At 48.9% G+C, this 27274-nt stretch overlaps 1 protein-coding gene across 3 annotated transcripts in view; it reads right to left on the reverse strand.

Moving 5' to 3' along the window:
• Positions 1 to 27274, reverse strand: part of LOC132128885 (disks large-associated protein 4-like) — a 149895-nt gene that overhangs the window by 25223 nt on the left and 97398 nt on the right. For all 3 annotated transcript variants that reach the window (XM_059540269.1, XM_059540268.1, XM_059540267.1), the window contains 3 exons: positions 20139 to 20503; positions 17888 to 18748; positions 17075 to 17319 (listed from right to left, as the gene is read on the reverse strand). In XM_059540269.1, the coding sequence (XP_059396252.1) occupies positions 17075 to 17319; positions 17888 to 18748; positions 20139 to 20432 (1400 nt within the window). In that variant the 5' untranslated portion in view covers positions 20433 to 20503. The remainder of the gene's footprint in view (positions 1 to 17074; positions 17320 to 17887; positions 18749 to 20138; positions 20504 to 27274) is intronic.

Below are 27274 nucleotides of genomic sequence, written 5' to 3' on the forward strand. Positions count from 1 at the left end.
GAATTTTAAAATTATATTAATTTACATGACTTTTTCAGTCCTGAACCCAGGAGCTTAAAGAAATTTTTTTTGAATAAAAATAAGAAATATTTCAGTACTTTCAGATGGACCATACGAGAAGCAGGAGACTTCAGTTAAAGTCTCCATTTAATCTCACTATCTATGAGAAACAATCAAGATATTTTTTTTTAGTTTTCTTTTGCTATGTCGAAAGTGAGTCATGTTTAAAGAGTATCAATCGTCCTGTGCCTGAACTCTTCTGATATGAAGCTTTTACTAATCAACCTGCCAACATGCTGCCATCTGCTGGTCACAATGAATATGTTCATGATACCGTCAATGCTGAGATGTTCATTTGAGGATATTTAAGATAAGGCACTAATAATGCACCTTAAGTGATGTGCATAAAATAATTCCGCATCTATCACATTAGAAAATCTGATGAATTTAATGTCATTGTGCATGTGGAGCTTTGTGTTCATTGATATTGAGTTCATAATGTTTATTTTTGACTGTACATGTTATTATTAGATTCACTGTAATTAACTGAAACAAAAAAACTAAAACCATTAAAAAAAAAAAAAAAAAATATATATATATATATATATATATGTTTCCTTGAAAAAAAAAAGTGTCTGTAGCAGGTATAGTGTCGTGGCTGCTGTGTAGCGTGTATGTAGCAGGTATAGTGTCGTGGCTGGTGTGTAGCGTGTATGTAGCAGGTATAGTGTCGTGGCTGGTGTGTAGCGTGTATGTAGCAGGCATAGTGTCGTGGCTGCTGTGTAGTGTGTATGTAGCAGGCATAGTGTCGTGGCTGCTGTGTAGTGTGTATGTAGCAGGTATAGTGTCGTGGATGCTGTGTAGTGTGTATGTAGCAGGTATAGTGTCGTGGCTGGTGTGTAGCGTGTATGTAGCAGGCATAGTGTCGTGGCTGCTGTGTAGTGTGTATGTAGCAGGTACAGTTTCGTGGCTGGTGTGTAGTGTGTATGTAGCAGGTATAGTGTCGTGGCTGCTGTGTAGTGTGTATGTAGCAGGTATAGTGTCGTGGCTGCTGTGTAGTGTGTATGTAGCAGGTGTAGTGTCGTGGCTGCTGTGTAGTGTGTATGTAGCAGGTATAGTGTCGTGGCTGGTGTGTAACGTGTATGTAGCAGGTATAGTGTCTTGGCTGGTTTGTAGTGTGTCTGTAGCAGGTATAGTGTCGTGGCTGGTGTGTAGCGTGTATGTAGCAGGTGTAGTGTCGTGGCTGCTGTGTAGTGTGTATGTAGCAGGTATAGTGTCGTGGCTGCTGTGTAGCGTGTATGTAGCAGGTATAGTGTCGTGGCTGCTGTGTAGCGTGTATGTAGCAGGTATAGTGTCGTGGCTGCTGTGTAGTGTGTATGTAGCAGGTATAGTGTCGTGGCTGCTGTGTAGCGTGTATGTAGCAGGTATAGTGTCGTGGCTGCTGTGTAGTGTGTATGTAGCAGGTATAGTGTCGTGGCTGCTGTGTAGCGTGTATGTAGCAGGTATAGTGTCGTGGCTGGTGTGTTACGTGTATGTAGCAGGTATAGTGTCGTGGCTGCTGTGTTACGTGTATGTAGCAGGTATAGTGTCTTGGCTGGTTTGTAGTGTGTCTGTAGCAGGTATAGTGTCGTGGCTGGTGTGTAGCGTGTATGTAGCAGGTGTAGTGTCGTGGCTGCTGTGTAGTGTGTATGTAGCAGGTATAGTGTCGTGGCTGCTGTGTAGCGTGTATGTAGCAGGTATAGTGTCGTGGCTGGTGTGTAACGTGTATGTAGCAGGTATAGTGTCGTGGCTGCTGTGTAGTGTGTATGTAGCAGGCATAGTGTCGTGGATGCTGTGTAGTGTGTATGTAGCAGGTATAGTGTCTTGGCTGGTTTGTAGTGTGTCTGTAGCAGGTATAGTGTCGTGGCTGCTGTGTAGTGTGTATGTAGCAGGTATAGTGTTGTGGCTGCTGTGTAGCGTGTATGTAGCAGGCATAGTGTCGTGGCTGCTGTGTAGCGTGTATGTAGCAGGTATAGTGTCGTGGCTGGTGTGTAGCGTGTATGTAGCAGGCATAGTGTCGTGGCTGGTGTGTAGTGTGTATGTAGCAGGTATAGTGTCGTGGCTGGTGGTTAGCGTGTATGTAGCAGGTATAGTGTCGTGGCTGGTGTGTAACGTGTATGTAGCAGGTATAGTGTCGTGGCTGCTGTGTAGCGTGTATGTAGCAGGTATAGTGTCGTGGCTGGTGTGTAGCGTGTATGTAGCAGGCATAGTGTCGTGGCTGGTGTGTAGTGTGTATGTAGCAGGTATAGTGTCGTGGCTGGTGGTTAGCGTGTATGTAGCAGGTATAGTGTCGTGGCTGGTGTGTAGCGTGTATGTAGCAGGCATAGTGTCGTGGATGCTGTGTAACGTGTATGTAGCAGGTATAGTGTCGTGGCTGCTGTGTAGCGTGTATGTAGCAGGTACAGTGTCGTGGCTGGTGTGTAGCGTGTATGTAGCAGGTATAGTGTCGTGGCTGGTGTGTAGCGTGTATGTAGCAGGTATAGTGTCGTGGCTGCTGTGTAGCGTGTATGTAGCAGGTATAGTGTCGTGGCTGCTGTGTAGTGTGTATGTAGCAGGTATAGTGTTGTGGCTGGTGTGTAGTGTGTATGTAGCAGGTATAGTGTGGTGGCTGCTGTGTAGTGTGTATGTAGCATGTATAGTGTCGTGGCTGCTGTGTAGCGTGTATGTAGCAGGTATAGTGTCGTGGCTGCTGTGTAGCGTGTATGTAGCAGGTATAGTGTCGTGGCTGCTGTGTAGCGTGTATGTAGCAGGTATAGTGTCGTGGCTGGTTTGTAGTGTGTATGTAGCAGGTACAGTGTCGTGGCTGGTGTGTAGTGTGTATGTAGCAGGTATAGTGTCGTGGATGGTGTGTAACGTGTATGTAGCAGGTATAGTGTCGTGGCTGGTGTGTAGCGTGTATGTAGCAGGCATAGTGTCGTGGATGCTGTGTAGTGTGTCTGTAGCAAGTATAGTGTCGTGGCTGGTGTGTAGTGTGTATGTAGCAGGCATAGTGTCGTGGATGCTGTGTAGCCTGTATGTAGCAGGTATAGTGTCGTGGATGCTGTGTAGCGTGTATGTAGCAGGTATAGTGTCGTGGCTGCTGTGTAGCCTGTATGTAGCAGGTACAGTGTCGTGGCTGGTGTGTAGCGTGTATGTAGCAGGTATAGTGTCGTGGCTGCTGTGTAGCCTGTATGTAGCAGGTATAGTGTCGTGGCTGCTGTGTAGCCTGTATGTAGCAGGTATAGTGTCGTGGCTGGTGTGTAGCGTGTATGTAGCAGGTACAGTGTCGTGGCTGGTGTGTAGCGTGTATGTAGCAGGCATAGTGTCGTGGCTGCTGTGTAGCGTGTATGTAGCAGGTACAGTGTCGTGGCTGGTGTGTAGCGTGTATGTAGCAGGTACAGTGTCGTGGCTGGTGTGTAGCGTGTATGTAGCAGGCATAGTGTCGTGGATGCTGTGTAGCGTGTATGTAGCAGGTATAGTGTCGTGGATGCTGTGTAGCGTGTATGTAGCAGGTATAGTGTCGTGGCTGCTGTGTAGCCTGTATGTAGCAGGTATAGTGTCGTGGCTGGTGTGTAGCGTGTATGTAGCAGGCATAGTGTCGTGGATGCTGTGTAACGTGTATGTAGCAGGTATAGTGTCGTGGCTGCTGTGTAGCGTGTATGTAGCAGGTACAGTGTCGTGGCTGGTGTGTAGCGTGTATGTAGCAGGTGTAGTGTCGTGGCTGCTGAGTAGTGTGTATGTAGCAGGTACAGTGTCGTGGCTGCTGAGTAGTGTGTATGTAGCAGGCATAGTGTCGTGGCTGGTGTGTAGCGTGTATGTAGCAGGTATAGTGTCGTGGCTGGTGTGTAGCGTGTATGTAGCAGGCATAGTGTCGTGGCTGGTGTGTAGCGTGTATGTAGCAGGTATAGTGTCGTGGCTGCTGTGTAGCGTGTATGTAGCAGGTACAGTGTCGTGGCTGGTGTGTAGAGTGTATGTAGCAGGTATAGTGTCATGGCTGCTGTGTAGCGTGTATGTAGCAGGTATAGTGTCGTGGCTGCTGTGTAGTGTGTATGTAGCAGGTATAGTGTCGTGGCTGGTGTGTAGCATGTATGTAGCAGGTATAGTGTCGTGGCTGGTGTGTAACGTGTATGTAGCAGGTATAGTGTCGTGGCTGGTGTGTAGCGTGTATGTAGCAGGCATAGTGTCGTGGATGCTGTGTAGCGTGTATGTAGCAGGTATAGTGTCGTGGCTGGTGTGTAACGTGTATGTAGCAGGTATAGTGTCGTGGCTGCTGTGTAGCGTGTATGTAGCAGGTACAGTGTCGTGGCTGGTGTGTAGCGTGTATGTAGCAGGCATAGTGTCGTGGATGCTGTGTAGTGTGTCTGTAGCAAGTATAGTGTCGTGGCTGGTGTGTAGCGTGTATGTAGCAGGCATAGTGTCGTGGATGCTGTGTAGCGTGTATGTAGCAGGTATAGTGTCGTGGCTGGTGTGTAGCGTGTATGTAGCAGGCATAGTGTCGTGGATGCTGTGTAGCGTGTATGTAGCAGGTATAGTGTCGTGGCTGGTGTGTAGCGTGTATGTAGCAGGTATAGTGTCGTGGCTGGTGTGTAGCGTGTATGTAGCAGGTACAGTGTCGTGGCTGGTGTGTAGCGTGTATGTAGCAGGCATAGTGTCGTGGATGCTGTGTAGCGTGTATGTAGCAGGTATAGTGTCGTGGCTGGTGTGTAGCGTGTATGTAGCAGGTATAGTGTCGTGGATGCTGTGTAGCGTGTATGTAGCAGGTACAGTGTCGTGGCTGGTGTGTAGCGTGTATGTAGCAGGTATAGTGTCGTGGCTGGTGTGTAGCGTGTATGTAGCAGGTATAGTGTCGTGGCTGGTGTGTAACGTGTATGTAGCAGGTATAGTGTCGTGGCTGCTGTGTAGCGTGTATGTAGCAGGTACAGTGTCGTGGCTGGTGTGTAGTGTGTATGTAGCAGGTATAGTGTCGTGGCTGGTGTGTAGCGTGTATGTAGCAGGTATAGTGTCGTGGCTGCTGTGTAGTGTGTATGTAGCAGGTACAGTGTCGTGGCTGGTGTGTAGCGTGTATGTAGCAGGTATAGTGTCGTGGCTGGTGTGTAGCGTGTATGTAGCAGGTATAGTGTCGTGGCTGGTGTGTAACGTGTATGTAGCAGGTATAGTGTCGTGGCTGCTGTGTAGCGTGTATGTAGCAGGTACAGTGTCGTGGCTGGTGTGTAGTGTGTATGTAGCAGGTATAGTGTCGTGGCTGCTGTGTAGTGTGTATGTAGCAGGTACAGTGTCGTGGCTGCTGTGTAGCGTGTATGTAGCAGGTATAGTGTCGTGGCTGGTGTGTAGCGTGTATGTAGCAGGTATAGTGTCGTGGCTGCTGTGTAGCGTGTATGTAGCAGGTATAGTGTCGTGGCTGGTGTGTTACGTGTATGTAGCAGGTATAGTGTCGTGGCTGCTGTGTTACGTGTATGTAGCAGGTATAGTGTCTTGGCTGGTTTGTAGTGTGTCTGTAGCAGGTATAGTGTCGTGGCTGGTGTGTAGCGTGTATGTAGCAGGTGTAGTGTCGTGGCTGCTGTGTAGTGTGTATGTAGCAGGTATAGTGTCGTGGCTGCTGTGTAGCGTGTATGTAGCAGGTATAGTGTCGTGGCTGGTGTGTAACGTGTATGTAGCAGGTATAGTGTCGTGGCTGCTGTGTAGTGTGTATGTAGCAGGCATAGTGTCGTGGATGCTGTGTAGTGTGTATGTAGCAGGTATAGTGTCTTGGCTGGTTTGTAGTGTGTCTGTAGCAGGTATAGTGTCGTGGCTGCTGTGTAGTGTGTATGTAGCAGGTATAGTGTTGTGGCTGCTGTGTAGCGTGTATGTAGCAGGCATAGTGTCGTGGCTGCTGTGTAGCGTGTATGTAGCAGGTATAGTGTCGTGGCTGGTGTGTAGCGTGTATGTAGCAGGCATAGTGTCGTGGCTGGTGTGTAGTGTGTATGTAGCAGGTATAGTGTCGTGGCTGGTGGTTAGCGTGTATGTAGCAGGTATAGTGTCGTGGCTGGTGTGTAGCGTGTATGTAGCAGGCATAGTGTCGTGGATGCTGTGTAACGTGTATGTAGCAGGTATAGTGTCGTGGCTGCTGTGTAGCGTGTATGTAGCAGGTACAGTGTCGTGGCTGGTGTGTAGCGTGTATGTAGCAGGTATAGTGTCGTGGCTGGTGTGTAGCGTGTATGTAGCAGGTATAGTGTCGTGGCTGCTGTGTAGCGTGTATGTAGCAGGTATAGTGTCGTGGCTGCTGTGTAGTGTGTATGTAGCAGGTATAGTGTTGTGGCTGGTGTGTAGTGTGTATGTAGCAGGTATAGTGTGGTGGCTGCTGTGTAGTGTGTATGTAGCATGTATGTCGTGGCTGCTGTGTAGCGTGTATGTAGCAGGTACAGTGTCGTGGCTGGTGTGTAGAGTGTATGTAGCAGGTATAGTGTCATGGCTGCTGTGTAGCGTGTATGTAGCAGGTATAGTGTCGTGGCTGCTGTGTAGTGTGTATGTAGCAGGTATAGTGTCGTGGCTGGTGTGTAGCATGTATGTAGCAGGTATAGTGTCGTGGCTGGTGTGTAACGTGTATGTAGCAGGTATAGTGTCGTGGCTGGTGTGTAGCGTGTATGTAGCAGGCATAGTGTCGTGGATGCTGTGTAGCGTGTATGTAGCAGGTATAGTGTCGTGGCTGGTGTGTAACGTGTATGTAGCAGGTATAGTGTCGTGGCTGCTGTGTAGCGTGTATGTAGCAGGTACAGTGTCGTGGCTGGTGTGTAGCGTGTATGTAGCAGGTATAGTGTCGTGGCTGGTGTGTAACGTGTATGTAGCAGGTATAGTGTCGTGGCTGGTGTGTAGCGTGTATGTAGCAGGCATAGTGTCGTGGATGCTGTGTAGTGTGTCTGTAGCAAGTATAGTGTCGTGGCTGGTGTGTAGCGTGTATGTAGCAGGCATAGTGTCGTGGATGCTGTGTAGCGTGTATGTAGCAGGTATAGTGTCGTGGCTGGTGTGTAGCGTGTATGTAGCAGGCATAGTGTCGTGGATGCTGTGTAGCGTGTATGTAGCAGGTATAGTGTCGTGGCTGGTGTGTAGCGTGTATGTAGCAGGTATAGTGTCGTGGCTGGTGTGTAGCGTGTATGTAGCAGGTACAGTGTCGTGGCTGGTGTGTAGCGTGTATGTAGCAGGCATAGTGTCGTGGATGCTGTGTAGCGTGTATGTAGCAGGTATAGTGTCGTGGCTGGTGTGTAGCGTGTATGTAGCAGGTATAGTGTCGTGGATGCTGTGTAGCGTGTATGTAGCAGGTACAGTGTCGTGGCTGGTGTGTAGCGTGTATGTAGCAGGTATAGTGTCGTGGCTGGTGTGTAGCGTGTATGTAGCAGGCATAGTGTCGTGGATGCTGTGTAGCGTGTATGTAGCAGGTATAGTGTCGTGGCTGGTGTGTAGCGTGTATGTAGCAGGTATAGTGTCGTGGCTGGTGTGTAGCGTGTATGTAGCAGGTACAGTGTCGTGGCTGGTGTGTAGCGTGTATGTAGCAGGCATAGTGTCGTGGATGCTGTGTAGCGTGTATGTAGCAGGTATAGTGTCGTGGCTGGTGTGTAGCGTGTATGTAGCAGGTATAGTGTCGTGGATGCTGTGTAGCGTGTATGTAGCAGGTACAGTGTCGTGGCTGGTGTGTAGCGTGTATGTAGCAGGTATAGTGTCGTGGCTGGTGTGTAACGTGTATGTAGCAGGTATAGTGTCGTGGCTGCTGTGTAGCGTGTATGTAGCAGGTACAGTGTCGTGGCTGGTGTGTAGTGTGTATGTAGCAGGTACAGTGTCGTGGCTGGTGTGTAGCGTGTATGTAGCAGGTATAGTGTCGTGGCTGCTGTGTAGTGTGTATGTAGCAGGTATAGTGTCGTGGCTGCTGTGTAGTGTGTATGTAGCAGGTACAGTGTCGTGGCTGCTGTGTAGCGTGTATGTAGCAGGTACAGTGTCGTGGCTGGTGTGTAGTGTGTATGTAGCAGGTATAGTGTCGTGGCTGCTGTGTAGTGTGTATGTAGCAGGTATAGTGTCGTGGCTGGTGTGTAGCGTGTATGTAGCAGGTATAGTGTCGTGGCTGCTGTGTAGTGTGTATGTAGCAGGTACAGTGTCGTGGCTGGTGTGTAGCGTGTATGTAGCAGGTATAGTGTCGTGGCTGGTGTGTAGCGTGTATGTAGCAGGTATAGTGTCGTGGCTGCTGTGTAGTGTGTATGTAGCAGGTATAGTGTCGTGGCTGGTGTGTAGCATGTATGTAGCAGGTATAGTGTCGTGGCTGGTGTGTAACGTGTATGTAGCAGGTATAGTGTCGTGGCTGGTGTGTAGCGTGTATGTAGCAGGCATAGTGTCGTGGATGCTGTGTAGCGTGTATGTAGCAGGTATAGTGTCGTGGCTGGTGTGTAACGTGTATGTAGCAGGTATAGTGTCGTGGCTGCTGTGTAGCGTGTATGTAGCAGGTACAGTGTCGTGGCTGGTGTGTAGCGTGTATGTAGCAGGCATAGTGTCGTGGATGCTGTGTAGTGTGTCTGTAGCAAGTATAGTGTCGTGGCTGGTGTGTAGCGTGTATGTAGCAGGCATAGTGTCGTGGATGCTGTGTAGCGTGTATGTAGCAGGTATAGTGTCGTGGCTGGTGTGTAGCGTGTATGTAGCAGGCATAGTGTCGTGGATGCTGTGTAGCGTGTATGTAGCAGGTATAGTGTCGTGGCTGGTGTGTAGCGTGTATGTAGCAGGTATAGTGTCGTGGCTGGTGTGTAGCGTGTATGTAGCAGGTACAGTGTCGTGGCTGGTGTGTAGCGTGTATGTAGCAGGCATAGTGTCGTGGATGCTGTGTAGCGTGTATGTAGCAGGTATAGTGTCGTGGCTGGTGTGTAGCGTGTATGTAGCAGGTATAGTGTCGTGGATGCTGTGTAGCGTGTATGTAGCAGGTACAGTGTCGTGGCTGGTGTGTAGCGTGTATGTAGCAGGTATAGTGTCGTGGCTGGTGTGTAGCGTGTATGTAGCAGGTATAGTGTCGTGGCTGGTGTGTAACGTGTATGTAGCAGGTATAGTGTCGTGGCTGCTGTGTAGCGTGTATGTAGCAGGTACAGTGTCGTGGCTGGTGTGTAGTGTGTATGTAGCAGGTATAGTGTCGTGGCTGGTGTGTAGCGTGTATGTAGCAGGTATAGTGTCGTGGCTGCTGTGTAGTGTGTATGTAGCAGGTACAGTGTCGTGGCTGGTGTGTAGCGTGTATGTAGCAGGTATAGTGTCGTGGCTGGTGTGTAGCGTGTATGTAGCAGGTATAGTGTCGTGGCTGGTGTGTAACGTGTATGTAGCAGGTATAGTGTCGTGGCTGCTGTGTAGCGTGTATGTAGCAGGTACAGTGTCGTGGCTGGTGTGTAGTGTGTATGTAGCAGGTATAGTGTCGTGGCTGCTGTGTAGTGTGTATGTAGCAGGTACAGTGTCGTGGCTGCTGTGTAGCGTGTATGTAGCAGGTATAGTGTCGTGGCTGGTGTGTAGCGTGTATGTAGCAGGTATAGTGTCGTGGCTGCTGTGTAGCGTGTATGTAGCAGGTATAGTGTCGTGGCTGGTGTGTTACGTGTATGTAGCAGGTATAGTGTCGTGGCTGCTGTGTTACGTGTATGTAGCAGGTATAGTGTCTTGGCTGGTTTGTAGTGTGTCTGTAGCAGGTATAGTGTCGTGGCTGGTGTGTAGCGTGTATGTAGCAGGTGTAGTGTCGTGGCTGCTGTGTAGTGTGTATGTAGCAGGTATAGTGTCGTGGCTGCTGTGTAGCGTGTATGTAGCAGGTATAGTGTCGTGGCTGGTGTGTAACGTGTATGTAGCAGGTATAGTGTCGTGGCTGCTGTGTAGTGTGTATGTAGCAGGCATAGTGTCGTGGATGCTGTGTAGTGTGTATGTAGCAGGTATAGTGTCTTGGCTGGTTTGTAGTGTGTCTGTAGCAGGTATAGTGTCGTGGCTGCTGTGTAGTGTGTATGTAGCAGGTATAGTGTTGTGGCTGCTGTGTAGCGTGTATGTAGCAGGCATAGTGTCGTGGCTGCTGTGTAGCGTGTATGTAGCAGGTATAGTGTCGTGGCTGGTGTGTAGCGTGTATGTAGCAGGCATAGTGTCGTGGCTGGTGTGTAGTGTGTATGTAGCAGGTATAGTGTCGTGGCTGGTGGTTAGCGTGTATGTAGCAGGTATAGTGTCGTGGCTGGTGTGTAGCGTGTATGTAGCAGGCATAGTGTCGTGGATGCTGTGTAACGTGTATGTAGCAGGTATAGTGTCGTGGCTGCTGTGTAGCGTGTATGTAGCAGGTACAGTGTCGTGGCTGGTGTGTAGCGTGTATGTAGCAGGTATAGTGTCGTGGCTGGTGTGTAGCGTGTATGTAGCAGGTATAGTGTCGTGGCTGCTGTGTAGCGTGTATGTAGCAGGTATAGTGTCGTGGCTGCTGTGTAGTGTGTATGTAGCAGGTATAGTGTTGTGGCTGGTGTGTAGTGTGTATGTAGCAGGTATAGTGTGGTGGCTGCTGTGTAGTGTGTATGTAGCATGTATGTCGTGGCTGCTGTGTAGCGTGTATGTAGCAGGTACAGTGTCGTGGCTGGTGTGTAGAGTGTATGTAGCAGGTATAGTGTCATGGCTGCTGTGTAGCGTGTATGTAGCAGGTATAGTGTCGTGGCTGCTGTGTAGTGTGTATGTAGCAGGTATAGTGTCGTGGCTGGTGTGTAGCATGTATGTAGCAGGTATAGTGTCGTGGCTGGTGTGTAACGTGTATGTAGCAGGTATAGTGTCGTGGCTGGTGTGTAGCGTGTATGTAGCAGGCATAGTGTCGTGGATGCTGTGTAGCGTGTATGTAGCAGGTATAGTGTCGTGGCTGGTGTGTAACGTGTATGTAGCAGGTATAGTGTCGTGGCTGCTGTGTAGCGTGTATGTAGCAGGTACAGTGTCGTGGCTGGTGTGTAGCGTGTATGTAGCAGGTATAGTGTCGTGGCTGGTGTGTAACGTGTATGTAGCAGGTATAGTGTCGTGGCTGGTGTGTAGCGTGTATGTAGCAGGCATAGTGTCGTGGATGCTGTGTAGTGTGTCTGTAGCAAGTATAGTGTCGTGGCTGGTGTGTAGCGTGTATGTAGCAGGCATAGTGTCGTGGATGCTGTGTAGCGTGTATGTAGCAGGTATAGTGTCGTGGCTGGTGTGTAGCGTGTATGTAGCAGGCATAGTGTCGTGGATGCTGTGTAGCGTGTATGTAGCAGGTATAGTGTCGTGGCTGGTGTGTAGCGTGTATGTAGCAGGTATAGTGTCGTGGCTGGTGTGTAGCGTGTATGTAGCAGGTACAGTGTCGTGGCTGGTGTGTAGCGTGTATGTAGCAGGCATAGTGTCGTGGATGCTGTGTAGCGTGTATGTAGCAGGTATAGTGTCGTGGCTGGTGTGTAGCGTGTATGTAGCAGGTATAGTGTCGTGGATGCTGTGTAGCGTGTATGTAGCAGGTACAGTGTCGTGGCTGGTGTGTAGCGTGTATGTAGCAGGTATAGTGTCGTGGCTGGTGTGTAGCGTGTATGTAGCAGGCATAGTGTCGTGGATGCTGTGTAGCGTGTATGTAGCAGGTATAGTGTCGTGGCTGGTGTGTAGCGTGTATGTAGCAGGTATAGTGTCGTGGCTGGTGTGTAGCGTGTATGTAGCAGGTACAGTGTCGTGGCTGGTGTGTAGCGTGTATGTAGCAGGCATAGTGTCGTGGATGCTGTGTAGCGTGTATGTAGCAGGTATAGTGTCGTGGCTGGTGTGTAGCGTGTATGTAGCAGGTATAGTGTCGTGGATGCTGTGTAGCGTGTATGTAGCAGGTACAGTGTCGTGGCTGGTGTGTAGCGTGTATGTAGCAGGTATAGTGTCGTGGCTGGTGTGTAACGTGTATGTAGCAGGTATAGTGTCGTGGCTGCTGTGTAGCGTGTATGTAGCAGGTACAGTGTCGTGGCTGGTGTGTAGTGTGTATGTAGCAGGTACAGTGTCGTGGCTGGTGTGTAGCGTGTATGTAGCAGGTATAGTGTCGTGGCTGCTGTGTAGTGTGTATGTAGCAGGTATAGTGTCGTGGCTGCTGTGTAGTGTGTATGTAGCAGGTACAGTGTCGTGGCTGCTGTGTAGCGTGTATGTAGCAGGTACAGTGTCGTGGCTGGTGTGTAGTGTGTATGTAGCAGGTATAGTGTCGTGGCTGCTGTGTAGTGTGTATGTAGCAGGTATAGTGTCGTGGCTGGTGTGTAGCGTGTATGTAGCAGGTATAGTGTCGTGGCTGCTGTGTAGTGTGTATGTAGCAGGTACAGTGTCGTGGCTGGTGTGTAGCGTGTATGTAGCAGGTATAGTGTCGTGGCTGGTGTGTAGCGTGTATGTAGCAGGTATAGTGTCGTGGCTGGTGTGTAACGTGTATGTAGCAGGTATAGTGTCGTGGCTGCTGTGTAGCGTGTATGTAGCAGGTACAGTGTCGTGGCTGGTGTGTAGTGTGTATGTAGCAGGTATAGTGTCGTGGCTGCTGTGTAGTGTGTATGTAGCAGGTACAGTGTCGTGGCTGCTGTGTAGCGTGTATGTAGCAGGTATAGTGTCGTGGCTGGTGTGTAGCGTGTATGTAGCAGGTATAGTGTCGTGGCTGCTGTGTAGCGTGTATGTAGCAGGTATAGTGTCGTGGCTGGTGTGTTACGTGTATGTAGCAGGTATAGTGTCGTGGCTGCTGTGTTACGTGTATGTAGCAGGTATAGTGTCTTGGCTGGTTTGTAGTGTGTCTGTAGCAGGTATAGTGTCGTGGCTGGTGTGTAGCGTGTATGTAGCAGGTGTAGTGTCGTGGCTGCTGTGTAGTGTGTATGTAGCAGGTATAGTGTCGTGGCTGCTGTGTAGCGTGTATGTAGCAGGTATAGTGTCGTGGCTGGTGTGTAACGTGTATGTAGCAGGTATAGTGTCGTGGCTGCTGTGTAGTGTGTATGTAGCAGGCATAGTGTCGTGGATGCTGTGTAGTGTGTATGTAGCAGGTATAGTGTCTTGGCTGGTTTGTAGTGTGTCTGTAGCAGGTATAGTGTCGTGGCTGCTGTGTAGTGTGTATGTAGCAGGTATAGTGTTGTGGCTGCTGTGTAGCGTGTATGTAGCAGGCATAGTGTCGTGGCTGCTGTGTAGCGTGTATGTAGCAGGTATAGTGTCGTGGCTGGTGTGTAGCGTGTATGTAGCAGGCATAGTGTCGTGGCTGGTGTGTAGTGTGTATGTAGCAGGTATAGTGTCGTGGCTGGTGGTTAGCGTGTATGTAGCAGGTATAGTGTCGTGGCTGGTGTGTAGCGTGTATGTAGCAGGCATAGTGTCGTGGATGCTGTGTAACGTGTATGTAGCAGGTATAGTGTCGTGGCTGCTGTGTAGCGTGTATGTAGCAGGTACAGTGTCGTGGCTGGTGTGTAGCGTGTATGTAGCAGGTATAGTGTCGTGGCTGGTGTGTAGCGTGTATGTAGCAGGTATAGTGTCGTGGCTGCTGTGTAGCGTGTATGTAGCAGGTATAGTGTCGTGGCTGCTGTGTAGTGTGTATGTAGCAGGTATAGTGTTGTGGCTGGTGTGTAGTGTGTATGTAGCAGGTATAGTGTGGTGGCTGCTGTGTAGTGTGTATGTAGCATGTATGTCGTGGCTGCTGTGTAGCGTGTATGTAGCAGGTACAGTGTCGTGGCTGGTGTGTAGAGTGTATGTAGCAGGTATAGTGTCATGGCTGCTGTGTAGCGTGTATGTAGCAGGTATAGTGTCGTGGCTGCTGTGTAGTGTGTATGTAGCAGGTATAGTGTCGTGGCTGGTGTGTAGCATGTATGTAGCAGGTATAGTGTCGTGGCTGGTGTGTAACGTGTATGTAGCAGGTATAGTGTCGTGGCTGGTGTGTAGCGTGTATGTAGCAGGCATAGTGTCGTGGATGCTGTGTAGCGTGTATGTAGCAGGTATAGTGTCGTGGCTGGTGTGTAACGTGTATGTAGCAGGTATAGTGTCGTGGCTGCTGTGTAGCGTGTATGTAGCAGGTACAGTGTCGTGGCTGGTGTGTAGCGTGTATGTAGCAGGTATAGTGTCGTGGCTGGTGTGTAACGTGTATGTAGCAGGTATAGTGTCGTGGCTGGTGTGTAGCGTGTATGTAGCAGGCATAGTGTCGTGGATGCTGTGTAGTGTGTCTGTAGCAAGTATAGTGTCGTGGCTGGTGTGTAGCGTGTATGTAGCAGGCATAGTGTCGTGGATGCTGTGTAGCGTGTATGTAGCAGGTATAGTGTCGTGGCTGGTGTGTAGCGTGTATGTAGCAGGCATAGTGTCGTGGATGCTGTGTAGCGTGTATGTAGCAGGTATAGTGTCGTGGCTGGTGTGTAGCGTGTATGTAGCAGGTATAGTGTCGTGGCTGGTGTGTAGCGTGTATGTAGCAGGTACAGTGTCGTGGCTGGTGTGTAGCGTGTATGTAGCAGGCATAGTGTCGTGGATGCTGTGTAGCGTGTATGTAGCAGGTATAGTGTCGTGGCTGGTGTGTAGCGTGTATGTAGCAGGTATAGTGTCGTGGATGCTGTGTAGCGTGTATGTAGCAGGTACAGTGTCGTGGCTGGTGTGTAGCGTGTATGTAGCAGGTATAGTGTCGTGGCTGGTGTGTAGCGTGTATGTAGCAGGCATAGTGTCGTGGATGCTGTGTAGCGTGTATGTAGCAGGTATAGTGTCGTGGCTGGTGTGTAGCGTGTATGTAGCAGGTATAGTGTCGTGGCTGGTGTGTAGCGTGTATGTAGCAGGTACAGTGTCGTGGCTGGTGTGTAGCGTGTATGTAGCAGGCATAGTGTCGTGGATGCTGTGTAGCGTGTATGTAGCAGGTATAGTGTCGTGGCTGGTGTGTAGCGTGTATGTAGCAGGTATAGTGTCGTGGATGCTGTGTAGCGTGTATGTAGCAGGTACAGTGTCGTGGCTGGTGTGTAGCGTGTATGTAGCAGGTATAGTGTCGTGGCTGGTGTGTAACGTGTATGTAGCAGGTATAGTGTCGTGGCTGCTGTGTAGCGTGTATGTAGCAGGTACAGTGTCGTGGCTGGTGTGTAGTGTGTATGTAGCAGGTACAGTGTCGTGGCTGGTGTGTAGCGTGTATGTAGCAGGTATAGTGTCGTGGCTGCTGTGTAGTGTGTATGTAGCAGGTATAGTGTCGTGGCTGCTGTGTAGTGTGTATGTAGCAGGTACAGTGTCGTGGCTGCTGTGTAGCATGTATGTAGCAGGTACAGTGTCGTGGCTGGTGTGTAGCGTGTATGTAGCAGGTATAGTGTCGTGGCTGCTGTGTAGTGTGTATGTAGCAGGTATAGTGTCGTGGATGCTATGTAGCGTGTCTGTAGCAGGTATAGTGTCGTGGCTGCTGTGTAGTGTGTATGTAACAGGTATAGTGTCGTGGCTGCTGTGTAGCGTGTATGTAGCAGGTACAGTGTCGTGGCTGGTGTGTAGAGTGTATGTAGCAGGTATAGTGTCATGGCTGCTGTGTAGTGTGTATGTAACAGGTATAGTGTCGTGGCTGCTGTGTAGCGTGTATGTAGCAGGTACAGTGTCGTGGCTGGTGTGTAGAGTGTATGTAGCAGGTATAGTGTCATGGCTGCTGTGTAGCGTGTATGTAGCAGGTATAGTGTCGTGGCTGCTGTGTAGTGTGTATGTAGCAGGTATAGTGTCGTGGCTGGTGTGTAGCATGTATGTAGCAGGTATAGTGTCGTGGCTGGTGTGTAACGTGTATGTAGCAGGTATAGTGTCGTGGCTGGTGTGTAGCGTGTATGTAGCAGGCATAGTGTCGTGGATGCTGTGTAGCGTGTATGTAGCAGGTATAGTGTCGTGGCTGGTGTGTAACGTGTATGTAGCAGGTATAGTGTCGTGGCTGCTGTGTAGCGTGTATGTAGCAGGTACAGTGTCGTGGCTGGTGTGTAGCGTGTATGTAGCAGGTATAGTGTCGTGGCTGGTGTGTAACGTGTATGTAGCAGGTATAGTGTCGTGGCTGGTGTGTAGCGTGTATGTAGCAGGCATAGTGTCGTGGATGCTGTGTAGTGTGTCTGTAGCAAGTATAGTGTCGTGGCTGGTGTGTAGCGTGTATGTAGCAGGCATAGTGTCGTGGATGCTGTGTAGCGTGTATGTAGCAGGTATAGTGTCGTGGCTGGTGTGTAGCGTGTATGTAGCAGGCATAGTGTCGTGGATGCTGTGTAGCGTGTATGTAGCAGGTATAGTGTCGTGGCTGGTGTGTAGCGTGTATGTAGCAGGTATAGTGTCGTGGCTGGTGTGTAGCGTGTATGTAGCAGGTACAGTGTCGTGGCTGGTGTGTAGCGTGTATGTAGCAGGCATAGTGTCGTGGATGCTGTGTAGCGTGTATGTAGCAGGTATAGTGTCGTGGCTGGTGTGTAGCGTGTATGTAGCAGGTATAGTGTCGTGGATGCTGTGTAGCGTGTATGTAGCAGGTACAGTGTCGTGGCTGGTGTGTAGCGTGTATGTAGCAGGTATAGTGTCGTGGCTGGTGTGTAGCGTGTATGTAGCAGGTATAGTGTCGTGGCTGGTGTGTAACGTGTATGTAGCAGGTATAGTGTCGTGGCTGCTGTGTAGCGTGTATGTAGCAGGTACAGTGTCGTGGCTGGTGTGTAGTGTGTATGTAGCAGGTACAGTGTCGTGGCTGGTGTGTAGCGTGTATGTAGCAGGTATAGTGTCGTGGCTGCTGTGTAGTGTGTATGTAGCAGGTATAGTGTCGTGGCTGCTGTGTAGTGTGTATGTAGCAGGTACAGTGTCGTGGCTGCTGTGTAGCGTGTATGTAGCAGGTACAGTGTCGTGGCTGGTGTGTAGCGTGTATGTAGCAGGTATAGTGTCGTGGCTGCTGTGTAGTGTGTATGTAGCAGGTATAGTGTCGTGGATGCTATGTAGCGTGTCTGTAGCAGGTATAGTGTCGTGGCTGCTGTGTAGTGTGTATGTAACAGGTATAGTGTCGTGGCTGCTGTGTAGCGTGTATGTAGCAGGTATAATGTCGTGGCTGGTGTTTAGCGTCCCTGTAGCAGGTATAATGATGTGGCTGGTGTGTAGTGTGAATGTAGCAGGTATAGCGTGTTTGACTCACTTGCGTGGCAGCAGCGACGGCGGCTGCTGTTCACTGAGCGAGCGTTGCGTGGCCTTCAGGTAACTCTGGCGTCTGGCAGCTGTTTTGGGTGAAGGTTTGGGTGAAGGAGGTCCGTCTGAGTCGTCGCTATCCTCCGTGTCTCCCATGGCTTTAACATAACTGCCGCTGCGCATCCGCCTGCACGGTATCTCGCCGGTGCTACATCCTCCCTTACCCAGCATCCCGCTACAGTCACCCGCAGGAACCTGCCAAAACACATAATACACTTACACTAGCCCCAATAGACCTGGGGCAAAGGATGCCAATTAAAACATCGGAAAAGTACTTTAAAATACATGTGATGAGTTATTTATAGTAGCAATTAGCAATTTATAATAATTTATCATTTTTATTATAAATATTTGCAGTAATTATTATTATTCCACTTATTATTGATGTATTTATTATAAAAAAAGTAAGTAATGTATTTCAAATATTTGATTTGTAAATATTGAATATATTTAAAAATGGTATAGTGTAGTGGCTGCTGTGTAGCGTGTCTGTAGCAGGTATAGTGTCCTGCCGTTTTGTATAAATCATAATTTTTTCTTTACAAATAATAAAAAAGTATATATATATATATACACACACATATATATACACACACACACACAAGTGAAAGTATATAGATATAAAGTGGTTATTTGGTATTGCAATCAACAAAGCCTACTATGAAATCTTCTATGTGTTATCCTTGTTGCATTTGTCACAGTCTTAAGAAATATCTTCACTGTCTCTCTCCCATTTGTCTTTCTTTCATGTCTTGTGTGTTACCTGCAGGAAGTTGCAGGTCATCTCCTGGCCGTGGCATGACTTGGACTTGAGCAGGGTCTGGTTGACGGTGGTGGAGCCCTTCTGAAGCACCTGTCGGGCCTGACTGAGGGTCAGTGTGGACCACGAGCCTCTCTTAACCAGCTTGTGTTCCCCTGTTTGGCCCGTGGAGGACGGCAGGCTGATCGTGGGCTTGAGGTCGCCACTGCTCTTGGAGGATTTAAGCGAATGTGCAGCGATGGTGTTGTAGCCCTGTGGATGCGATCTGGGAGCCGCCTGACTGTCCGACACGGCCCGACCGAGTGTCATCATGCTGAGAGGGTTTCGATATGCCACAGCTAATGGGCCCGCGATGGGTTGAGCTGGCACCTCATCTTCTAAACCGTCATCTGAGCTCCAGAAGCCTGAGAGATTGGGTCGCGGACGGCGTTTGGTGCCTTCGGTCTTGGCGCAGTCTTTGCTTTTGCTTCGCCGAGTCACTTTGGCCGCATCGCTGGCTGGGCCCGCGGTGATGCTCCCTTTGACTGCCGAAACCTCCAAGGATTGGGACTTGGCGAACAGCTTCTGGACGGACTGCACCAGGTTGCGGATGCGGCTGGGACTCTCGCTGCGCTGCTTGGAGCCACGGCTGCGCCGATGGAATTGCAGTGTGCTGAAGCCGTCCCGCTGCAGGGGTAGGTGGCGCTCCAGCTGGTCCAGCAGGTTGGCCGGGAGCCGGTTCATTTTGGCAGCCGCCGCGGATGAGATGGTGGCTGTGCCACTGCTGATCATGGCTGGAGCACCCAGTCCCAGACCCAAACCCATCCCCATGGACATGGATGACGTGAGGGTGCCGGAGCGACTACCAGTCTGAACCACACAAGCCTGCTCAGACAAAACACACCATCATAAAATCTATATGAATCTAAGAGGGATATCCCCTGTTGCTGAAACATTGAACAGGAAGTATAAGTGGCATTTGCGAGAACCTTCTTGTTTAATGCTGTCTCAGGCAGTGCTCCCCTCACTTTAGAGGGTTGTATTTGAGCTTGCCTCTCCCGTATCTGTGAACAGATGCTTGGGAAGCTTTTAGTACACACGCTAAGCTCTGTGTACTTTTGAAACCCAAATGTGGTAAGTGTGCACGTTGAACACTTTGCACACTTTCTAAAATCCACATTAGTGGTAAGTGTTCACGCTGAGTACTTTGCGCATTTTCTAAAATTCACATAAGTGGTAAGTCTTTGTGCATGTTCTAAAATCCACACTGTGGTAAGTTCTAAAATCCTATATGGTGAGGGCTTTGCGCGGTTGCTTCGTGCCTTTTCTCGAGCTGGTAAAAGCCCTGTTCATCTTGGGCACCACTCCACCTATGTATCCTCAGGAATCATATTCAAATAGTGTTGCTACTAGGGACCTGTTTAGACTTTAAAGGAATCTATTTTTGGTGGTCATACCATTCCCCATAGTGACCCCAGAGGATGCAGTTTGAAGTTCCCTTGAAAGGGAACATCTCAGGTTACTTATGTTACCAAGGTTCCCTGAGTAGGGAACCAGACACTTCGACCTCTAGGTTTCTTGCCTTACTTCGGATGCAAGGTACAGACGAGGAAGTGGATGACGTGTTCTCCGAGCGCCTATTTATACTGTAGTCACACCAGTAGTGACATCATTCTCTGATGCCGGCCAACGTGTTGTTGGTGTTTTTCAATGTATACTTCAGACACGGATCACAATGAGGCATTCCCCATAACGACTCCTAGAGGATGCAGTGTCTTGTTCCATGCCATGGTTACATAACTAACCTGAGACTTGAAGATGAAGAAGAATACATTTTTCAGCAGATACTTTTATCCAGCAAGGAGGCATTTAATTGATAAAAAGTGACAGTAAAGATAATTATATTTTGTTACAAAAGTTTTCTATTTCACATAAACACTTTTCTTTTGAACTTTCTAATTATCAATAAATAAATAAATAAAATGTATCTCAGTTTCCACGAAAATAAGCAGCAGCACAAATGTTTTCAACATTGATAATAATAAGAAATATTTATTGAAAATCAAATCAGCATATTAGAATGATTTCTGAAGAATCATGTGACACTGAAGACTGGAATAATGATGCTGAAATCAGCTTTGATCACAGAAATAAATTACATTTTACAATATATACAATACAATATAGAAAACAGCTATTTTAAATTGTAATAATATTTCATAATATTACTGTTTTTACTTTATTTTAATAAAAAAATACAGTGTGGTGTCAGTACCTGTGTGTAGTCGCTCTGCTCCTGCTGGTTGGTGTAGTGGAGGCGAGGGAAGGTGCTGCTGTTGGTCAGCTGATTGTTGAGGGGCAGCAGGCAGTCCGACTGAAGCGTTGTCGAGGTGGAAACAGGAAAATGATGAAGGTGAGGATCCAGAGTGGTGTAATGGTTGACAGTGGGGCTCAGGAGGAAGGTAGCATGAGGGTCCGGGGCCAAGGGACACAGGGGCTCCTGGGGGCCCGCAGTAGGGTCGCAGGTGTCAGACAGATAGCGACTATGGTCGGCCCCTAAGCCTTTCATGGTTGCTGTGTAGGGTCGGCTCTAGAACATGATCCCAGATGAAGAGAGACAATGGCCCTGGAGGGCGACCCCTACAGGACAGACATAGAAACACACTGTCAGTGTCTGTTCAGATCCAGCTGGTTGCAATGATGAACCTGCTGAGTGTAAGAGCACACTGGTTATCTTCAATTATATTTTCATGTCTTTGCAATTAACTGAAATAAAATACAGTTAAAGAAACACAAAATTACACAAACAAACAAAGAAATCAACTTAAAAACTTAATCAAAACTTAATGAAAAACTGAAATCAAGTTTAATGAATACTAAAAATAGTTAATTAAAAATAATTACAGCTAAATACAAATATAAAGAAACAATAAAAAAAAATGTAATTGACAAAAGACACACAAAATTACTAAATCTGATGTTCACATCTTTTCTTTTCCATTTGAATTATGACAGTACTGTGCGTTCGCAAAAGTGAAAACCAAACATGGTAATGCAATTGCGCTTGCCTGGATTATGTCACAATTTATATGTCCACATATAAAAAACACAATTGAAAATACAATTAGCAATTCCTTTTGAAAATAGTCCGGAACATCTTTTTATTCTTAGGGGCTGTTTTTCAGTTCCAAAACAGTGGACCAATCAGAAGACCCCAGAGGCGGGGCAAGTGATGCAAGCTTTTGTTTACAGTAGCAAGTTGGCAAGGCAACTATTTCATTTGATGGTGTTTTGTTCCTGAGCGCTGGGGCCCTGTTTACACTAGTGCATTTTCGTTTTAAAACGCATGACTTTTGCTACGGTTATGCCTGTAGTTTCGACCCTTGAAAACGGAGAATTTCGACAACCTGCAACATGGAGACTGAACTGTAAACTTTCCTGGCATCATTGTAATTTTTAGCAGCCATTGTGCAGCTAAATTCAGTATTTTATAATACAGCAGTTGCATTTTCGGTTGTGTAGAGTGGATTGTGTAGTGAGATCGTTTTTGAAATGCGGTGAAAACGCCAATGTAGACAAGGAGTGTAAAGTGTAAACAGCACATCTTTTGTGTTTTTTATAAGCAAAGACAGGCTCTGTGAACGGCTCCTTAATATCTAAAAAGAATATATCTTGATTTAAGAATTTTTTGTTCCAGAAAACAAGACAAAAACACTGCACAAGACAACATTTTTTGAAATTTATGTCTTCATTATTTCAAAAAGTGAACAGCAGGTTTCTATAGTCTACATGCAAATTCTCCTGAATCAAACTCTCTCATGCTCACATTTAGCATGTCACATTCAGCAGTCACCAGCGTCTTCATCATCTGTGAGTCGCTCTTCTCATCAACATTCATCTGGAGCTGGATATGTGGAAGTCACACACTCATTGTGAGCCGAATCTCCCAAGACATTGACTCAAACTCTCCGCCGATCACAGCACCATTCACAAAACCTCACAAAGAGATCTATTGGCATGCTAAACACAGCTGTTTACATCTGTCATCACTGCTCTGCGATGAGTCACGGCGTCGTCTAAGAGCCTGAACAGCTTGTTAGCATTCAGCCCACAGCTGCGCCTCCTCCCAACCCCGACCTGAGCGCCGTCACTGCTCGTGCTCGCACCCCGAGGCCATTACAAACACCTCACGCGCGTTTGCTATGAGGAAACGAGTTAGTTGACAGTCATTTTGCATGAGTTTGAGAGCCACCAACTGGGATCCTGATGCCTGGCTGAAAACAAAAGAAATCTAAACGCGTATTTCGTGTGTGTAATGTGAAACTATCACGAGGAAATGTCACTCCAGTGACCATCATTGTGTCGTTTAAAGATCGAAATAAAAATTCTGCTGCCATTTACTCACCTTTATACCTTATGGGGTTTAAAAGACGATTCAGTAAGATTATCGATTTAATGCGTTACAGCATTAAGCGCTTTGCCTAGAAAAGCACTTTTATTAATGTAATGAATTATTAGAGCACAATTTGAATCGAATTAAGCTGTATAATAACACTTTTGTCTTTTTAAGAGCTGCTTTACAGCTGAAATGTATTTAGTTTCATAATTGATTAATTCCATATATATATATATATATTTGAAATAAAAATGTAAATAAATTTAAAATATCTAGTAGATGAAAATGCCAAGTCAACATTTCTCAATTTCATTTAATGTTGAAGTAGGTTAAGTAACTAAAACTAAATAAACTAACTGTCACGGTTCGTGAACGCACCGTCTCCAGCTGTAGTCTGGTTATGTCATGTTGATTGGTTCATGTGGGTGTGGCCACTGATCGCCTGATCAGCGGCAGGTGCATCTCATCCCCACCGCCTTTATAACGCCCTGTCTTTCGTCTCTTGTTTGTCAGATCGTTGTTTGAGGTCCTCCGTGTTAGATGTCTGGTTCTCGTGTTCCTGTCCTGCTTTGTCTCCTGTTTTGGTTTGCCCTGGATTGTTCCCTTCGTACACGGATTATCATCACCTCTATCGGATCTACCACCACCGTCATCTGTACCAGCGCACGCAACGCACCTACTCACCAGTCTGTGCTGCCATCCAGATTCCTGCGTCACTCTCCGACCCTCCATCAGCACATCATTTACAATAAACCCTGTTTACTTGCTTTTGCCTCCTGTCTCACTTACCTAGCGTCACAGAACGATCTGACCAACAACATGGAGGCAGCGAGTAACCAACCTTCATCTCTCGAAGCTTTCCTCAGCGCCAGTGTTCGGAGGATGGACTCCCAGGAGCGGACTCTTAACGACACTGGTCGCGCGGTCCAGGCTTTAGTGACGCAGGTGTCCGAGCTCACCCAACAGTTCCAGCTATTACGAGCCCCCACTGCGCCACTCACACCGCCTGTTCCACCAGCACCATCGGAGGCCCCCTCCCAGCCGGAACCACGCCTCCCGATTCCGGAGGCTTACTCAGGTGAACCCGATTATTGTAGAGCGTTCCTTAACCGGTGTGATATGCATTTTGCCCTCCAGCCTAGGACGTTCGCCACTGAGAGGGCCAAGGTGGCGTTCGTCCTGACCCTGCTCTCTGGGAGGGCGGCACTGTGGGGAACAGCGGTGTGGGAGAACCAGGACCCATGCTGCGCCTCGTTCCAGGCCCTCTCCGTCGAGATGAGACGGGTCTTTGATCGGGCCGCCGCAGGACGGGAGGCGGCCAGGAGGCTGGCGGAGCTGCGCCAGCACGAAAGATCCGTCTCGGACTACTCCATCGAGTTCCGGACACTGGCGGCGGAGTGCCATTGGAACGAGGAGGCGCAGTGGGACATGTTCCTGCATGGGCTGGCTGACCGCGTCCAGAGGGAGATCTACGCCCTGGACCTTCCCCCGTCGTTCAATGGGCTCATTGAGCTGGCCCTTCGGGTCGACGCACGTCTGGCACGGATGGAGAGGAGGGGGCTACTCAACACCCCATCCAGGGGACCGGCAGACGTGCGGTTCAGCGGCGGGGACGTGGCCAGCCCCGTCTACGATCACGAGCCCATGCAGGTAGGGCGAGCTCGGCTTTCCCGGGAGGAGAAGGAGAGGCGGAGGTCCCTGGGCCTTTGCCTTTACTGCGGGGGAGCCGGACACCAAGCCCACGCCTGTCCGGTAAAAGGCCAGGCCCGGTAGTACGTATGAGGCTACTATCGGGTGGGATCTCCGCCGAGAAGACCTCATCATCATCATCATCACCATCATCTTCCACGCTCCTCCCGGTATGGCTGCGGTGGTCAGCACAGACACATCACTGTCAGGCACTACTGGATTCCGGGGCAGAAGGTAACTTCATGGACAGCACATTAGCTCACAAGCTCCACATCCCCCTCAAACCCCTTCCGCACCACATCACGGTGCACGCCCTCACTGGTCAGCAACTTCCTACCATATCATACATCACTGAGGACATCACACTCATCACCTCTGGCAATCACTCCGAAACCATCTCCTTTCACATCCTTGACTCTCCCCTGGCACCCATTGTCCTCGGACACCCTTGGCTCCTCCTCCATAACCCTAGCATTGACTGGCTCTCTAACTCTGTTTTGTCTTGGTCCAAAAGATGTCATGAGTCTTGTCTAGTGTCTGCCTGTCCGTCTGTGTCTGTGTCTGTGTTGCAGGAGGAGGCGGTGGATTTGTCTAACGTGCCCGCTGAGTACCTCCATCTGAAGGAAGTGTTCAGTAAGTCTCGGGCTGCTTCTCTTCCTCCGCATCGTCCTTACGACTGTGCCATAGATTTACTGTCAGGTAAGTCTCCGCCTAAGGGCAAACTCTATTCACTTTCGGTTCCAGAGAGGGAGGCTATGGAGAAATATATTTCTGATTCTCTAGCTTCTAAATTCATCCGCCCTTCCTCTTCTCCTGCGGGGGCGGGGTTCTTTTTTGTGGGAAAGAAGGACGGGTCTCTGCGACCTTGTATTGATTACCGGGGACTGAACAACATCACGGTAAAGAATATCCTTTGCCGTTGATGTCTTCGGCCTTCGAGAGGTTGCAGGGAGCGTCAATTTTCACAAAACTGGACTTACGCAATGCGTATCATTTGGTTCGGATCAGGGAGGGGGATGAATGGAAGACCGCTTTTAACACCCCCAGAGGGCACTTTGAATACTTGGTTATGCCGTTTGGGCTCTCCAACTCCCCAGCGGTCTTCCAGGCACTTGTTAACGACGTGCTGCGAGATATGATCGATCAATTCATTTATGTCTACCTGGACGACATATTGATTTTTTCTTCTTCTCTCCAGGAACATGTGCAGCACGTCCAACGAGTGCTTCAGAGGTTGCTAGAGAATGGGCTTTTTGTCAAGGCGGAGAAATGCGAATTTCATGCACAGTCAATTCCATTTTTGGGGTATATCGTGTCGACTGAGGGAATACGCATGGATCCCGAGAAGGTTAAGGCTGTGGTAGAATGGCCAAGCCCAGATTCCCGTAAGGCCCTACAGAGGTTTCTGGGGTTCGCTAACTTCTACCGGCGTTTTATTCGCAACTTCAGTCAACTAGCCGCACCTCTGACCGCCTTGACCTCCGCCAAGACGGCGTTCAGGTGGTCGGACACAGCTGAGGCTGTGTTCGCCAAACTGAAGAGCCGTTTCAGCTCAGCCCCTATTCTGATTACCCCGGACCCTACGCGTCAGTTCGTGGTGGAGGTCGACGCATCAGAGGTGGGGGTAGGAGCGGTGTTATCTCAACGTTCTCCCTTAGACGACAAGGTCCATCCTTGCGCGTATTTTTCATATCGTTTATCCCCGGCAGAACGAAATTATGATATTGGTAACCGAGAATTGTTGGCAGTTAAGATGGCATTAGAGGAATGGCGACACTGGTTAGAGGGATCGGGGGTTCCTTTTATAGTATGGACTGACCACAAGAATTTAGAGTACATTAGCACCGCCAAGAGGTTGAACTCCAGGCAGGCTCGGTGGGCACTTTTTTTCGGACGTTTTGACTTTACTATCTCGTACCGCCCGGGTTCCAAGAATATCAAACCCGATTCTTTGTCGCGTATTTTTGACCATTCCGAACGCCCGTCCACTCCCGAGAGTATTTTTCCGAAGACATTAGTGGTCTCCACTCTCACATGGGAGATCGAATCGAAGGTCAGAACGGCCTTAGAAGGGGTAACGCCTCCGCCCGGGTGCCCACCGAACCGTTTATTTGTGCCGGAGGGATTAAGGTCCAACGTTATCCAGTGGGGACATTGCTCGAATGTAGCTTGCCATCCAGGGGTTAACCGTACTAGATTTTTAGTCAAGCAACGATTCTGGTGGCCACTTATGGCTCGCGACATTCACAGTTTTGTTTTGGCTTGCTCGGTTTGTGCCACTGGTAAGACTTCCAATCGGCCCCCTGATGGGTTACTCCAACCGCTGCCGGTTCCTTCGAGACCCTGGTCCCACATCGCTCTAGATTTTATTACCGCCCTCCCACCCTCCCAGGGAAACACGGTGGTTTTAACCGTGGTGGACCGGTTCTCGAAGGCGGCCCATTTTATTCCCTTGCCCAAATTACCCTCAGCCAAGGAGACAGCGTTGACCGTCGTAGACCACGTCTTTCGGTTACATGGCCTCCCGATAGACGTGGTTTCCGACAGGGGACCCCAATTTGTGGCTAAATTTTGGCAAGAATTCTGTAGACTACTGGGAGCGACTGTAAGTCTGTCCTCAGGGTTTCACCCCCAGAGCAATGGGCAAACCGAGAGAGCCAACCAAGATTTGGAAAGGGTGTTGCGATGTTTGGTCTCCAAGAATCCTTCCTCCTGGAGCCAACAATTGTCTATGGTGGAGTACGCCCACAATACCTTACCAGTATCAGCTACGGGCCTATCTCCTTTTGAGTGTAGTGTAGGTTACCAGCCACCTATTTTTCCCAGTATGGAATCCGAAGTTGCGGTCCCCTCCGCTCACGCCTTCGTCCAGAGGTGCCACCGCACTTGGACCAGAGCCCGTGAGACTCTACTCCAAGCGGGGGCGCGCACCAAGGCCAAGGCCGATCGCCACCGGTCTAGGCCTCCCGTATACGTCGTGGGTCAAAGGGTGTGGCTTTCAACCAAGAATATTCCTCTCCGTTCCGTATCTAATAAATTGGCTCCCAAATTTATTGGCCCGTTTACTGTCACCAAAATCATTAGTCCGGTGGCAGTCCGCCTTAAACTCCCTCCTACGTACAGGAGAATTCATCCCGCCTTTCATGTGTCCAAAATTAAGCCCGTATTTCATTCTCCCATTAATCCGCCTACCCCGGTTCCTCCCCCGCCGCGTCTCGTAGATGGGGAGACCACCTATTTGGTAAATCGCATTTTGGACTCTAGAAGGAGGGGACGCGGATTTCAGTACTTGGTGGACTGGGAGGGTTACGGTCCGGAGGAGAGAA

This window comes from Carassius carassius, chromosome 46 (genome assembly GCF_963082965.1).
Source record: "Carassius carassius chromosome 46, fCarCar2.1, whole genome shotgun sequence".
Lineage (NCBI taxonomy): Eukaryota > Metazoa > Chordata > Actinopteri > Cypriniformes > Cyprinidae > Carassius > Carassius carassius.